This window comes from Vulpes lagopus, chromosome 1 (genome assembly GCF_018345385.1).
Source record: "Vulpes lagopus strain Blue_001 chromosome 1, ASM1834538v1, whole genome shotgun sequence".
Lineage (NCBI taxonomy): Eukaryota > Metazoa > Chordata > Mammalia > Carnivora > Canidae > Vulpes > Vulpes lagopus.
The window spans coordinates 170,112,479-170,127,187 of NC_054824.1; the positions used below are offsets into that span (position 1 = coordinate 170,112,479).

The following is a 14,709-nucleotide window of genomic DNA, read 5'->3' on the forward strand; positions in this document are numbered from 1 at the left end:
GCAGAATTTCAAGGTTTCAGAGCTTGGATGCTCTCTCCCTGTGAAGGCTAGGAGGGAGTTGGAGCCAGGTTACCTTGAAGGGTGTTGACAACTTTCTTAAAGTCTAATTAATTTGGGTTAATGTTGTGACTCAATTAGGGCTGATTAAGCTTTTCCAAAGGGATTGCATGTATGCTGGTCTCTTAGGAGGGACAGCAGTTGATCGGAGGTGTGCAGGGCTTTCAATTAAGATAGCAAAATGTCCTAAAAAGTAAAGAAAGAATCACTGAATGAGCTCCAGGAAAAGAAAGGTGCATTAGTCTCGAAACCACCCCCTGGTAGTCTTCTATACCTAGGCCACTGCCCTCCCTGAGTTTTCTGTTTCACATAATTCCGATAATTATTTTTGTTCCCATTCTCTATTTATTTATTTTAAGATTTTATTTGTTTATTCATCAGAGACAACACACATCAGAGACACATAGACACATAGGCAGAAGGAGAAGCAGCCATTCTCAATTTATAAGAGCATCTTTACCTTCCTGCTCTGCTTGAGTGTTTTGGGCACTTATTTATTTAAAGAAAGGTGTACTAAGTGTTCATTATGTTCAAAGTCGGTGCTAAGCAGCTAGTTGGGGGCAGGGACACAATGATGAACAGGACAGTACCTCCTTGGTGGAGAATACAGCCTTTGGAGGCATGGACATGCATATAAACAACATAAGAAAATAAAACAGTGTACTGACTACAAACTAGGGAGTGTCAAGATTTTAGATAGAATCTTGACGTTCGGTGTTCCTCTTAAATTCCATTTTGTCAGTATTAGAGGTCCTCATTGACCTGGCAGCTGCAGGTCTGCTTTTCATTTAGAGCATGGTTTTCACCTAATTGGAGAACATGCTTCTGCACAATTAGGTTTAGAACATTAGCTGGTTGTCAGACCTGTGTTCGGACAATTTTAACCCGGTTCTGCTTCTAAACAGCTGGGTAGCCTTGATGGAATCCCTCAATCTTTTGGAAAATCTGGTTCTTCATTTATACAATGAGGAATCTGGAATAGGAGGACTCAGAAACTGGATCCAATCCTATCCTCTTGCTCTAGGATGGTGAGACTGGGCCATAGCTAAACGCCCAGGCAGGTGGTTTGAGTCAGTGCGGCCTGCAGGGTTTCATAAAAAGGCTTCAAAGTCGAAATGGTGCAAGCAGCCAAATGAGGGGCTAAAGCACCTGTGTTATGAAGCTTTCTGTCCTTGGTAGGGTCCTGCTGTGTAGGGAGCACTTCTCAGGTTCAAACCTCAGGAAAAGAAGAAAACACTTTTTTTTTTTTTTAAACTTTAGAAAGGAAAAAAATCTAGACAGCAAATATTTGGAGCAGTTTGATTTCCAATCACATTTGCTTGCAAGTATAAAGCTGAAGAAGCGCTTAGGAAGGTCTGGGGGACAGCCACTTGCTGAGGGCTTTTTTAAAAAAATCAAATGAAAAATAAAATGAAAATTGCTGACAACTTTATTAACTAGGGAAAGAGTTAATCTGGCATCTTTTTCCTGCTTATCCAAGTACAGTTAGACTTGGTGTCTATAAGCTGTGCAGCTAGATGGCCCCTAAGGGTTTATGTGTGTGCATGTGTGTGTGCACACACCCAGAAGCCTTTCTGCCTCTGTAGCTTGTACCCAGGAGAGTGAAGGCTTGCAGCTTGGAGATTTTTTTCTGATGGGTTGTGGGAGAACAGGCACAAAATTGTATGTCTTCTGCTCTGATTTCCTCATGAGGTTCAGGCATATGCTTGCTATTTGTCAAGTCTTTAGTGGGACATTCGGTCCTGAACTCCGAATCAGTTCAAACTCTGAATTTTCCTCTTTCCTTCCTTCCTTCCTCCTTCTTTTGTGGGATTTTTTTTTTTTAACATAAAAGTTGGATTCATTCCAGTTTTAAGGGGAAGGTGTAGACAGGATTCCTTCCCCTTCCTCTGAATTTTTTCAGCCTGATCTTACACCTGGATGACAGACCACCTCATCCCGGGCATCCATTTGGTCCTTGGCTTTGTTTCATTGTTTGCACAGAGTGTAGAGGGTCAAAGCCGACCTGTCCCTGCCAGGCCCACCCAGGGAATGCCAGGTTAGTGGAATAGTACATTTGAGAGCTCTTTTGTATTCAAAGAGTTAGTATCCAACTCTGCAAAAAGGAGACCAAGAAAGAAGTTTTTAGTTTTTTAAATTAGCCCCTTTGGGATAATGATTGAGATATACAAAAATATAATGATTTGATCTGGTCACACAGTAGCCAAGCAAAAAACCCAAAACAAGCAAAAACGTGAAAGTTACAAGCTAATGAAGTTCCTTAATTATTCATCCAAATGGTCATTAGCTTTAGAATGAACAGTTTAACTATCCAGTTTCTATTTATTGCATAGCCCTCCCCACAGCCTTCTCCAAGCCAAAAAATTCTAGAACAGTGTTACTCAAAGTGTGATCCAAAGAAGGCAGCACCAGCAGCTGCTGGAAGCTTGTAAGAGACAAAAATTCTGGAGTTCTGTCTCAGACCTACTGGGTCAGCATCTCTAGGGGTGGGGCGCAGTAAGTTTTGCTCAAGCCTTTCAGTAATATTGAAGCCCACCAAAGCTTGAGAAGCACTGCTCTAAAGCATGAGGAAGTAAAGCAATGAATCTGGAGCATCTTGGTGAGGCAGGTGGCCTGTGCTTTCCAAGAACCCCACTGAACACTGGATTCCAGCCTCCCAAAGTTCTGAGGCAACACATCCCTTCAGTGGTATGTTGTCCGTGTATCACAGATGCCACCTACGTAGCAGGTATGGTGGAGGGTATTCACAGTAAACAAACAAATATGGCAAGTGTGTTTTCTGGATAAATTGAGGCTGAGGTTTAAAAAGAGATATGTGAAGTAGACACAGATCGAAAAAGGAGCTTCTCTTCCTCCTTGCCAACCTGTCTGCATTGCTATAATTTTTACTTGCACCCAGGAATGTGGGTGCATTTAACTTGTCTAGAAGGAGTGCCTGGAATAGAAAAGGCAACTATTCCAAGCCTGCTGCAAAAAACGTTTGAATGAAAAGCAACTGGATGGGCCTCCAACACCCATTCTGTTGCTTATCAGCTGTGTGACCTTTGGCAAATTACATAACCTCTCTGAACCTTTCTTTCCTCATCTGTAAAAGGGAATGATAAGACTTGCCTTGCACAGTTGTCTTGAGAATTAAATGTGATTTGTGGTTGTGAAATGCTCAGCGTGATAATGTGACATACAGGGGCTCCACGAAGGAGAACAATTTTGATTATTATTGTTATTACACAACGTTAAATTCACTGAGCAAGCACAGATTCCAGGCTTCCCGGATGCCTGAGATGGCATCGGCTTCTTTCCACAGTCAGCTGAAGGTTGACCCCAAGGGTTGGATGGAGATTGTATTAGAGTCGCAGAGGGGACCTTATTCAAATTCCATAATGCCTTCCCCCCACCCCTTTGCCTGATGAGCTTTTGGCATCCCTCCCTCATCCCTTCCCAATTTCCCCTCAGTGTATGTGAGAAAAATCCCTCTGGGGATGTAGTTTTCAAAAGCCCTGCAGGCGAATCTGATATGTTCCCTTTTTGGGACTCCCTGCCGTGTTTCTATGTCAAACTAATTAGACAAATATTCTTGGACATTTACTTTTCAGAATCTCTCAGGTGATGGGCTGGTGTACCTGGGTTTTTATGTGAATTCTCTTGTATTAAAGGAGTCATTTGCGAATGCCTTTACCCTTTTAGGGATGCTTCTCTTTTGTCTCCCCTTCAATAGAAAACTTCTTGCTAATTTCTTATACTAGTTGCAGATACGGACTCTAGCTCGATTTTTTGTTGTTGTTGTTGGTGTTACTCAACCCAGCTTCTGCTTGATAAAATAGAAAAGAATATTGGAACAGGAGCTGTAAGACCCAGCTGTCCTTAGTCTGCTGATACCATGTCCTAAGAATAAGAAATCACCCAACCTTAGAGCCTCACCATTCCCTTGTGTCCAATGTAGGGCTTGATCATAGGGTCTCTATGTCCCTTCTGGCTCCAAGTCTAACAACTATCAAGTCCTACTATTATTATAACACACCGTCTTGCTATATGTACACTAACAAAGTTAAGATCATTGAAGAAAATTATGTTAATCACAAGACTGAAGTATAATTAGCATGACAGTTGCTTCCAATAAATGTCAATAATTGGAAATAGTTTATTTTCTAAATAATCTCCTTACCTAAACCTTGCTAAGCCCCAGTTATTTTATAGATGACACAAAAGAAAGACTTTGATCCTAATGCTGTTCTCATCACAATTTTCAAAGTAGTGAACTCGGTTCTGAATGAAAGATTTTTTGACTTCAGCATTAGTAAATGTGCCCTGGATATTATAAATATATTTTCCTTTCTTATCCTCTGTCTGACCTTGGAACCCATTCACCAGTTTATTTTTTCCTATCAATCAGGGATGCAAGAGGACTCTGGTCTTTGGGACAGCACTTTGGTAAACAGAGAGGTTGCCCCCTGCCCCAAATCTTTCATGTGATCCTGTAATTTTCTAAGCCTGGGAACTGAGCTAGGCTCAAGCCCACCCTCGTGCCAGCTGAATCAGGGCTCCTGGACTTTGAACTGTTACCTAAGCCACCCTTCCTGCTATACCAGCTGCACCGCTCATTCATAGTGACCCAGTTTCTTCTCTTATGTAAGCACCCTGCATCACAGAACTAAGAGGGAGAGTGCCGGCCGCAGGCAGCACGTGTGGCCACGGGTATGTTCTTGGAGATTCTGTGTATGCTCAGGGGGGGATGCCAGGATTCTGCTGAATGTTCCAGGAATTTTGGACACAAGCCTTTCCCTTTCTGCAACTAGATAGACACTAATTTCAAAAAAAAAATGTATAATGTTCATAGAGCCTTGACTTCAATGTCATACAAAGAAAACCCAAGTGAAATGAAAAAAATGAAGCTAAAAATAAAATAAAAAGGCAGTTCCTCCTGTTTCTCTCTCATCTTCCTTGAACTATTTACCACCTATGACCTTTAAGTTATCAGGATGATTTGGGGGTATTAGGCATGTTTACTCTGCATGGTGACTCTTCAAGCCACCGAGGTGCAGGCATGACGGTCACTAACATGAGTGGAGTGCTCACCGAGTGCTGTGTTAACTCACCTCACCCCCAGGGCCCCATGGAGCAGGTACCGCTAGGATCTGCGTTTCACAGAGGGGGAAACTGAGGCAGTGCCCAAGGTTGCATTCAGCTGGTGTGTGTCAAGACCAGAATAGAGCAGCTTCCGGACAGAATCCCAGGCAGGATGGCTTGAGGGATCAGAGAAAAGTCACTCCTGCCAGCTGCCTGGAATGTGTGAAGATCGGATGGGGAGGCCTCCAGTTCTCCGAGTATCTGGGAGGGGGCGGGTCTGGGGGGCACAGGGGCCCAGGCAGAGGGGCACAGCTGTGTCACAGTGAGGGATGGCAGGAAGGATGCATGAGCCTTCGTTTTAACCAACCCCACTTTATGGGTTTAGCAGAGGGGGAGGAGAAGGTCCCAGTGGAGAGAAGGGGTACAGAAGAGGGGAGGAGGGGCCAAAGGGGACAGAGGACGGAGGAAGAGGGTGAGGGCTGGGAAAGATGCTGAGGAGGCAGAGAGAGGACCAGCCAGAAAGTTTGCAGGTTGGCAGGGAAGAGGTAGGAGGGGTCGGAAGGAGGAGGCAAGGATATAGCTGAGGAGAAATGCCTCTGGTTCGGGTCCCATACAAGGCCTCTGCTGGGTCCCTAAGCAGGAGAGGTGGGCCGGATCTGGGCTGGATCTGGGCCGGGGGTCTGTATGCAGAGCCAGCTGCTGCCACCTGCTCTAGGAAGGCGCGGGGCTCCTGCAGCCCCAGAGGACCTTCCTGCCCCCTCACTTCTGTTGTCCTTGGGGGAAGGTTTTCTTTGCACGGTGACCCTCACCCCTTTCAGAGGTGGCCCTGGGGATATGGAAGGGTGGGGAGAGAGTGGGGTGAGAGGGGTGGGGGAGCAGAGGAGGGCTGTGGCCAGGCACGCTCTGTGCAGGGCTTCGTGAGCTTTGTCTTTGCCGCAAGCTGTTGTCCAGGCGCTGCGGCTTCACACGTCCCGGACGGCCTAGGCCTTCTCTCCACTGTGCCTGTCTCTCCTCAAGCTCTTCCTTTGAAATCCCTGACACATCTTAAGAGCCATATATTTTTTTAAGATTTTATTTATTTATTCATGAGAAACACAGAGAGAGAGGGGGCGGGCAGAGACATAGGCAGAGGGAGAAGCAGGCCCCATGCAGGGAGCCTGATGCCGGACTCGATCCTGGGACTCTAGGATCACGCCCTGGGCCGAAGGCAGATGCTCAACCTCTGAGCCACCCAGGGATCCCTAAGAGCCATATTACTTTGGTTCCTCTCCCGCTGTCTCAGAAGCCAGCGCTGGAAATTCAGGTGACCGCATTTGGGGTTGAGGCTGCCTGAGAGGGCTCGACATCTTCATGAGGTCACTCGACCGTGATTTGTGACAGTGTCCCCAGGCCACCGTTGGGGAATGTACCAGTTCTGTGTGACGCCTTGGGGAGGTGGCCGTGCTGCGGGAGAGAGGAGAGTTTAGGCAGATTCTAGGTTGTTGGTAGCACCTCGTGGCCTCCGTTGTCACCGCGGATAAGGTGATGGCACGCATCCTCCTGCGGGAGACTCTCCAGCTCTGTGAGCTGGCATGTTTGCCTTCCAGTGATGTGCTTCCAGTGTGATTGCTTGATTTGGGATTATTGTCCATCCCTCTACTGGAGGGAGGGATAACGTGAGGCTCTCTGGTGATCTCAAGAGGAGACACAGGCAGTGAGCTCTGAAGTCACACAGATGTGTGTGGGAACCCACAGTCCGCCTCCTACTGGCTGAGCGACCCAAAACAGTGAACTTAAACTTGCCAAGTCTCACTTACCCTATTTGTGAAACAAACTTCCATGAGAGCTCACATTTATAGACTGCTCCTAGTGAGCTACAGAGCACTTTCACGTGGCTCACCTCATTCCGACCTCATGACAATCTGGAGCAGCAAATCCCAGTATTCTTCCCATTTTGCAGATGAGATGAGGCAGGGTTCAAGATGTTAGGACATTTTTCTGAGGTCGCACAGATTCAGACCCAGCCTATCTTGCCAGAAACTCTTGCCTTGATGATAGAGTTGGTGTGAGAATTGAATGAGTTGATATACGTAGACTGGACGATATAGAGCTTGGCCTCAGGGTAAGTCTCAGTGTGTGGCGGTGACAGTGTCGCTGAGGAGGAGGCTGAGAGCTGTATCTGACACAGGCATGAGTGGCAGAGGGAGCGCAGAGCAGAGCACTAACGTACCCAGGGAGAGTTAATCAGATCCATCCCCCTCACTTTACAGCTGAGCATGCTGAGACCCAGGGAAGTTGCATGTGTGGTCCAAGGTCATAGAGCTAATTATGGGGCTGACTCTGATCAAAACAGATGCTCCCCACTGGGACAGCAGTGCTCCCATCCCAGGCAGACCAGTAGGGTTCCGTAGGCTGCCTCAATGAAGCTGACAGACAATCGTGAGCTGGGTTTGAATTTGCCACACATTTTACTTCAGGTCCCCATCCTCACCTGAGTCAGTCTCAGTTGTTTCCAGTGTAATTCAGTTGCATTCTGTTGCCAATGGCCATCCTTGTCTCCAGGTTGTTCTACTCCAAGGTACTCCTCCAGCTTCCACAGTGAGTCTTCCGGGTTCTCCCCACCTCATTTGTTGCCATCATTCCTAGAAACATCGTCATCCCTGGAGTTACTCATGGCCCCCTTGTCTTGGGCTGAGATGGTACTCCCCTCCCCTCCCCCTTCAGCCATTGCTGGTATAGGGCATCCTTTAGGCCCCACCATCATGCAGAGCCAGAGACTGGACTGCCGACTCACAGAAGAATGCTGGCTTTGTAATTTGGCATCCACGCCACTTACTGTGATCTGTAAGTGACCCTGGGCAAGTTATTTAACTTCTCTAAGCTTCCTTTGTCTCTCTAGAAAATGGTAATATCATGAGGACCCGTGCTATAACTTTGCTTTGTAGAGCAAATTCTGGAAGTTCATAGAGCATTTAGTGCCGTACCTGGCCCAAAGTAAGTACTCAATCGGTGCCTGCAGTGGTCATTTTCCAAATTGCTTCTTAACTTCAACATTTTTTCCCCTTGACCTCTTGTTTACCCTTCTCCCCTTTTCCTACGTTCCAACTTTCAGATCCTAAATCTTTGCTGTTCTCCAGTTCAAGCTTCATTTACCAACCTGGAACTGTTGGTCCTTTTTTTTTGAATGATTGGCACATCCCCAAACTAGAAGTTCTTGCTCCCTTCCTAGGGCATCATACCTTTGTCCAGGAACTGGAACCTAGGACTTCACAAGTGTGGGCCTGTTTCTTACCATGTTCCTGCTCATTTTTCCAAAGTAGCTGCTCCAAACCCCTATAGCATACCCTGGACTTACTATATCCAACTAATTATTTTAAATTATTGCCCAATGTCTGTGACATGAGACTAGCTTTTGAGTGCTGTGAGGTGGTGACTTCATCTGATTTACTCATGCTGTATCCTCAAAGCCTAGCACATGGAGGCAGACTGCCTTCGCGGGGACTTCACTCCAAATTGATGAAGATCAAGGCTGTTCCACCTTATCCGTCTCAAAGATGTCCTTTCCCTGACCAGTTCTCTCTATCTTCATCCAGCCCACCTTCTTTTTCTCTACTTTTGACTTTAAGGAAGACAAGTTCTCCTATTTCTTGCTGGTCCCTTTCCTTCTTTAGGATTTGCTTCCACCAGATATATTCTTTTGATTCTTTAATTTTTCTCTTCGCTTGCCCTTTTCTTTCTGCCTGCAAATACACCTGAAAAGATCTTGCTTTGGAGTCATATGGACCTGGTAGGGAAACTAGGCTCTTCTTGCCAGCTGTGTAACTGGGACGCTTATTCGACTTCTGTTAGTAAGCCTTAATGTCTTCATTTGGAAAACTAGAGTGCTACTATCTATGGATCAGCATTGTTGTGAAAATAAATTGAGCTGGTGTTTGCAAAATCCCCAGCTAAAAGTATGGCATATAGTAAATAAATAAAAATGCCCTGCCCCAAATCCTAAATAAATACACAAAAATAAAACCCTACCATCCCTACATCCCACCACCTTTTCCAGCTAAAATCAGATAGGAACTCCTTCATTTTCCTGCACCCAAACTAGAAACTTTTCTGTATCCACAAGCAGCCCTTTCTCTTCCTCTACCCATCATAATGCTCTTCTCAGGCCATTTTCTGTACCTTGCTAGGAGCAACATTTTATCAGTTAAACTCTTTCTTTTTTTTTTAAATTTTAACTCCTTCTACTCAACCAGTCTTTTCTGATTAGATCAACATTTAAACAATACTCAAGGCTGTTTTACAAAAAAAACAAAAACAACAACCAAAAAACCCCAGAATCTTCTTTCCTGACCTCCTATTTCCTTCCAATTATGCTGCATGATCTCTCTTCTCCCCTTCTTGCAAGAGACATCGAAATTAGCTGTTTCTGCTTCCTCTCCTCCCGTTCATCCCCACATTCACCACAATGCCCAGGGTGCCCATCACACCACTAGAGCCGCAACTGGTTGCTGAATCTCATGGTTGGTTGCTGAATCTCATCACTAAATCCAACCACCATGTCTCAGACCGTAGCTAGCTTGACCTGTGGGTACCACTGGACATATGGCCACTTCCTCCTCCTCGAAACCTTCGCTTCCCTGGCCTTTGGCAGTGCTGTGTTATCCTTCCATCTCTCTGGTTCTTTCACAGACCTCTTGATGTATCTTATAAGTAGGCTCAATAATTGTTTACATTGTTATTATTATTATTATTAAACACTAGTCTTACTGACTAATATCTAATTACTTAAACATTCTTCATTATTGGCCTTTACTTGTATGGCTCCCCCTTCCTGCAATCCTCTTCTCCATCCTCCCCTCTCTTCTTTCACTTAGCTTCCTGCTTCTCAACTTCACATCTCAGCTTAGAAGCTTCTTCCTCCTGTGAGTCTTCCCTTTCCTTCTTAGGTCTGGCTCGGGTATCCCATCCCTCCTGGGTACTTTCTTTTTTTTTTTTTTGGCTTGTCTCAATTCTTTTTTTTTTTTTTTAATTAATTTTTATTGGTGTTCAATTTACCAACATACAGAAAAACACCCAGTGCTCATCCCGTCAAGTGTCTCCTGGGTACTTTCACCACAACCTAGGCTTTACCTATCAAACCACTTGTCACACATACCGTAATTACCAAATTATGTTTTCTTGGCTCAAATGGCCCTTTTACTGCAAGTTCAGAGGGGCTTAGTTGTGCCTGTTTTTAGCACCTCGCAGAATGCCCGGGTCCCATAATGGGTGTATGAATGAGTGAAGGGATGAATGGAAGTGGCACTATCGCTTTGTTGGATTGGGAATTCGTGTATTTTATATTTGTGACCCTACATAGTATCACCTGTGTGAACTCTGTCAGGACTGTTCTCTAAACATCAGCTTCTTTCTCTATAAGATTGGGAGAAGTACAGCAACATTCCTGAGAGCACCTTCCATGTGTTCTCTCTCTCTCTCTCTTTTTTAGACCCACAGAAAGTCCCAATAAAGCTGAGACTTTGATGAAGGGAGATACTGTCTGTATTTTGTCTCACTCAGGGCCAGTTTCTCTAGCAGGGTGATCTTCACCAATGCCATCAAGGAAGGCAGAAAGATAATTTTCTTCCTTTATCTGTAGCTGGATTCAAAGTTGCTCACAGTGCCTGTTTTGCTCAATGGAAGGCAACACAAAAATTAACACAAACAACAAACTTCAGCTTTGCCATGAAAGTATTTCAGCTCTTCCATTTTAAAAACAAGAGGCCCTTCCAAGTCACTCTTCCAAGTTACTTGAATTTACTCTTTTAGATAAATGCACAATGGTTTAGGGTTCTCTCCCTGCCATTTCCTTCCTACTCCTCACTCACAGGAGAAGGCTTTTGGCCTGTGGTCTTCATGTCCTCCCTGCGTCCACCAATAGCATCCATGGAGCTTGTCATCTGTACACTGGTCACTGCTTAGAGACCACCTTGCTGGACCAGCTTCATGGGCACTGAGTCTCCTTGGAGGCTTCCACTGCTCCAAATGGTATTCCATCCAACTTCTGCCTGTAGCTTCTGCTACAGGGGCTCCTTCTGCAGCAATGGCAATCTCCTGGCAGGCAGGCTAGCTCTCAGATCTGAGTTCCTCAGAGCCTGTGGAAACTTCTGGATTACTTAATAAGAGCTTGGAGGAGATAAGACCACATCATGCTCTTCACAGGGAGCCTGCTTCTCCTTCTGCCTCTCTCTCTCTGTGTCTCTCATGAACAAACAAACAAAATCTAAAAAAAAAAAAAAAAAGGAATACCCACCAGGGATTTTATGAGCAGGGATTTTATGACCTGTTTCCTGATGTAAGCATTTTATACATTAGTAATTTACAAAAATTATTAAATTGAATGAATGATTCTCTGGCCATCATTCTGCCTAATCATCTCTATGTTAGTGTTTCATGCTCTCTTTGATTCTCATTTCACCTTGGGTTTCTACTCCCTCCTCTCAGGGCTTTAATCCCAGTGTGGAAATGAGGGTGAGTAGGGTTCTGAGCCAACCTCTCATATGCATCTAAACTATGTTATTCTCCTTTTCTTTCCCTGTCGCAGGAGCAATTTTATTTCCATCCTGCCTGACGGGAAACCACCTTACATCATGTTCTGCTTTCTCTGTACTCCTTATCTTAGAGGACCATATATCTTGTCTTAAAGTGACCATGTGTCCTGGTTTTGGTCTGTGGGGGTCATGGTTTATGCCCATTGTCTCTGTGTAATTAAGAGGTACGTCTCCCTTCACTCTCAAAAATACACTGGCTTGGGTGATAAATTTCATGGCCACCCTACTTTTGTTAAACACTTTAAACTCAGGCCTCCAAACTTAGATTTCTTTTTGATTTAAAGTTTGACTTTGAGATTCCATCAAAACCCTTTTTTCTCTCTAGTTCCTGGATCTTGCAGCTAAAAGTCTTGTTTTTTTTTTTTTTTTAATGTCTATTGTTCTAGTGAGGGAATTACAACATCTATTTTGAAGGACAAAGATACTACCCAATGACTTTTTAATTAGGAGAAATGAAAATGTTTCACAAAAGTGAAAACAAACCCTTAAATATGTCAATAGCAGGGCACCACCAATCCATGGGATGATCCTGGGCAGCACATTGTCTGGGTACATACTGGTGGCCCTCAGATGCTCAGGTGGTCCCATCCCTCAGAATTAAGAACTGTTGATATATTGTCCTTTTAACAAATTTTAGAAAAGGAAGAAAAAGTTATAGCTAGAGTTGTTTTTAACCAATGCGGTCACTTCATCCTAGGCTGTGTCTGCCCATCCCTTGAGGACAGTTTGTAGAAAGCTATAGCTTGGGATCCCTGGGTGGCGCAGTGGTTTGGCGCTTGCCTTTGGCCCGGGGTGCGATCCTGGAGACCCGGGATCGAATCCCACATCAGGCTCCCGGTGCATGGAGCCTGCTTCTCCCTCTGCCTATGTCTCTGCCTCTCTCTCTCTCTCTCTGTGACTATCATAAATAAATAAAAATTAAAAAAAAAATTAAAAAAAAAAAGAAAGCTATAGCTCTGAGGATTAAAGGAGAGTGTGTTGAGGGTTAAGATAATTTATAAAATATATTTAATAAAACACATTAATGAATGTATAGGCTATCAGTAGATATTGTTTTCTAAATCTACGTGGTAACCCTGCTAATCTTATTCTGATTGGAAACTCTGGCAACGTTCATAATGTGGATTTTAAAAAAATGAAAAGGTCTGTTCCTCATTAAATCATTTGGGAGAAAAATTATAATTAATCTTAATTAAAACATATTTTTATAAGCAAGATCTTTTTTTTAATGAAAGGTCATTCATTCATTCATTCATTCGAGACACAGAGAGAAAGAGAGGCAGAGACACTGGCAGAGGGAGAAGCAGGCTCCATGCAGAGAGCCTGACACGGGACTCGATCCAGGTCCCCAGGATCACGCCCTGGGCCAAAGGCGGCACCAAACTCCTGAGCCACCCAGGCTCACCCAGGCTCACCCACCTAAGCAAGATTTTTAAAAATAAAATATCCATGGGATAAACCATTAAAACACAGGGCATCAGAAGTTTTTTTTTTTTTTTTTTTTTTTTTTTTTTTTTTTTAGAAGAGCCTGGGAACCCTATGAAGGTATTAGAATGGCTTTAGTGACTGAATTTCAGTGTTTACTTTCAGACATGCTTCTAGTAGTAGTGAAGGATTTGCCCTGATGCATTCACACCCTCCTGTAGTTTGTTGTGTAACAAATTGTTTTTTCAGGGTGGTTAACTTGGATTAGGGTAGAGAATGCATTACAAATATTATTTTGGCCTAATTAGAAACAGGTTTTCCAGTGGACTCCGGGGACAGCTGATTCTGCATTAGAGGACAGGCAGTGACCACTGAAGGCTGATGAAGAGTGACCGGGGCTTCTCATACTCATTATTACTATGGCTTCCTACACATTTCTCCCTCATATCACTGCGATCCTTGAGCAGGAAGCAGAGCTTGTCTCCGAGGGCACCTGTGTGTTTAAGAGAGTCTTCAAGAGGATGTGGAGTAGTGAGGGTTGGACAATCAGGGCTGCTCTCACATTACCACTACCTTTCTCTCTTGCTTCTACAGTTCAGGAGCTTAAGCCTCTTCCTCTCTCTCTTCCTTTCTCCCTCCCCCCACATCCACAGATGGAGTGGCTGCGTTCCGCGCCTTCTTGAAGACAGAGTTCAGCGAGGAGAACCTGGAATTCTGGCTGGCCTGTGAGGAGTTCAAGAAGACCAGGTCAACTGCAAAGCTGGTCTCCAAGGCCCATAGGATCTTTGAGGAGTTTGTGGATGTGCAGGCTCCGAGGGAGGTGTGTTGGTGGTGGCGAGAGTCTTGCAAGACCTCTATCCATGGCTCCTGCCTCACACGGCTCTCCTTGTGGGGGTTTGAGCCAGTCTTGATGGGTACTGTCTTCTAAATTGAGCCTTACCTCTCTGATGGCTCTTAATGAACAAAAGGATCACTTTTAAGGGGCAGAGCCCAGGGCTTCTAAAAAAGTAGCTCTACTAGGAATGTTTTAGCTATCTGTCAAACGTGCCTGCAGGACCTGTGTTTCTTTTTCTTTTTTATTTATTTATTTTTTATTTTTTTAAAGATTTATTTTTATTTTATGATAGAGAGAGAGAGAGACAGACAGGCAGAGGGAGAAGCAGGCTCCGTGCCAGGAGCCCGACGCGGGACTCGATCCCGGGACTCCAGGACCGCACCCTGGGCCAAAGGCAGGCGCAAAACCGCTGAGCCACCCAGGGATCCCCTAGGACCTGTGTTTCTATACCGATTCTGCAAGGATGGATGCCATTGAATCCGTGTTAGTTTTCCTAGTGGAAGGCAGCATGGCTTAATGGGATGAGCATCCACTTTGGAATCTTTTCCCAGTCTCAGCTCTACAAGTTACTAGCTGTGTGATCTTGGCTAAGTTACCTAGTCTCTCTGAATCACATTTCCCCAATGTAAAAGTGTATATCACCTACCTTTTAAGACTACTCTTGGGGATCCCTGGGTGGTGCAGTGGTTTAGCGCCTGCCTTTGGCCCAGGGTGCGATCCTGGAGACCCAGGATCGAATCCCACGTCGGGCTCCTGGTACAT

At 44.8% G+C, this 14,709-nt stretch overlaps 1 protein-coding gene across 6 annotated transcripts in view; it reads left to right on the forward strand.

Moving 5' to 3' along the window:
* Positions 1–14,709, forward strand: part of RGS8 (regulator of G protein signaling 8) — a 42,468-nt gene that overhangs the window by 22,012 nt on the left and 5,747 nt on the right. For all 6 annotated transcript variants that reach the window (XM_041725888.1, XM_041725913.1, XM_041725930.1 and 3 more), the window contains one exon: positions 13,766–13,932. In XM_041725888.1, coding sequence (XP_041581822.1) covers positions 13,766–13,932 — 167 coding nt within the window. The remainder of the gene's footprint in view (positions 1–13,765; positions 13,933–14,709) is intronic.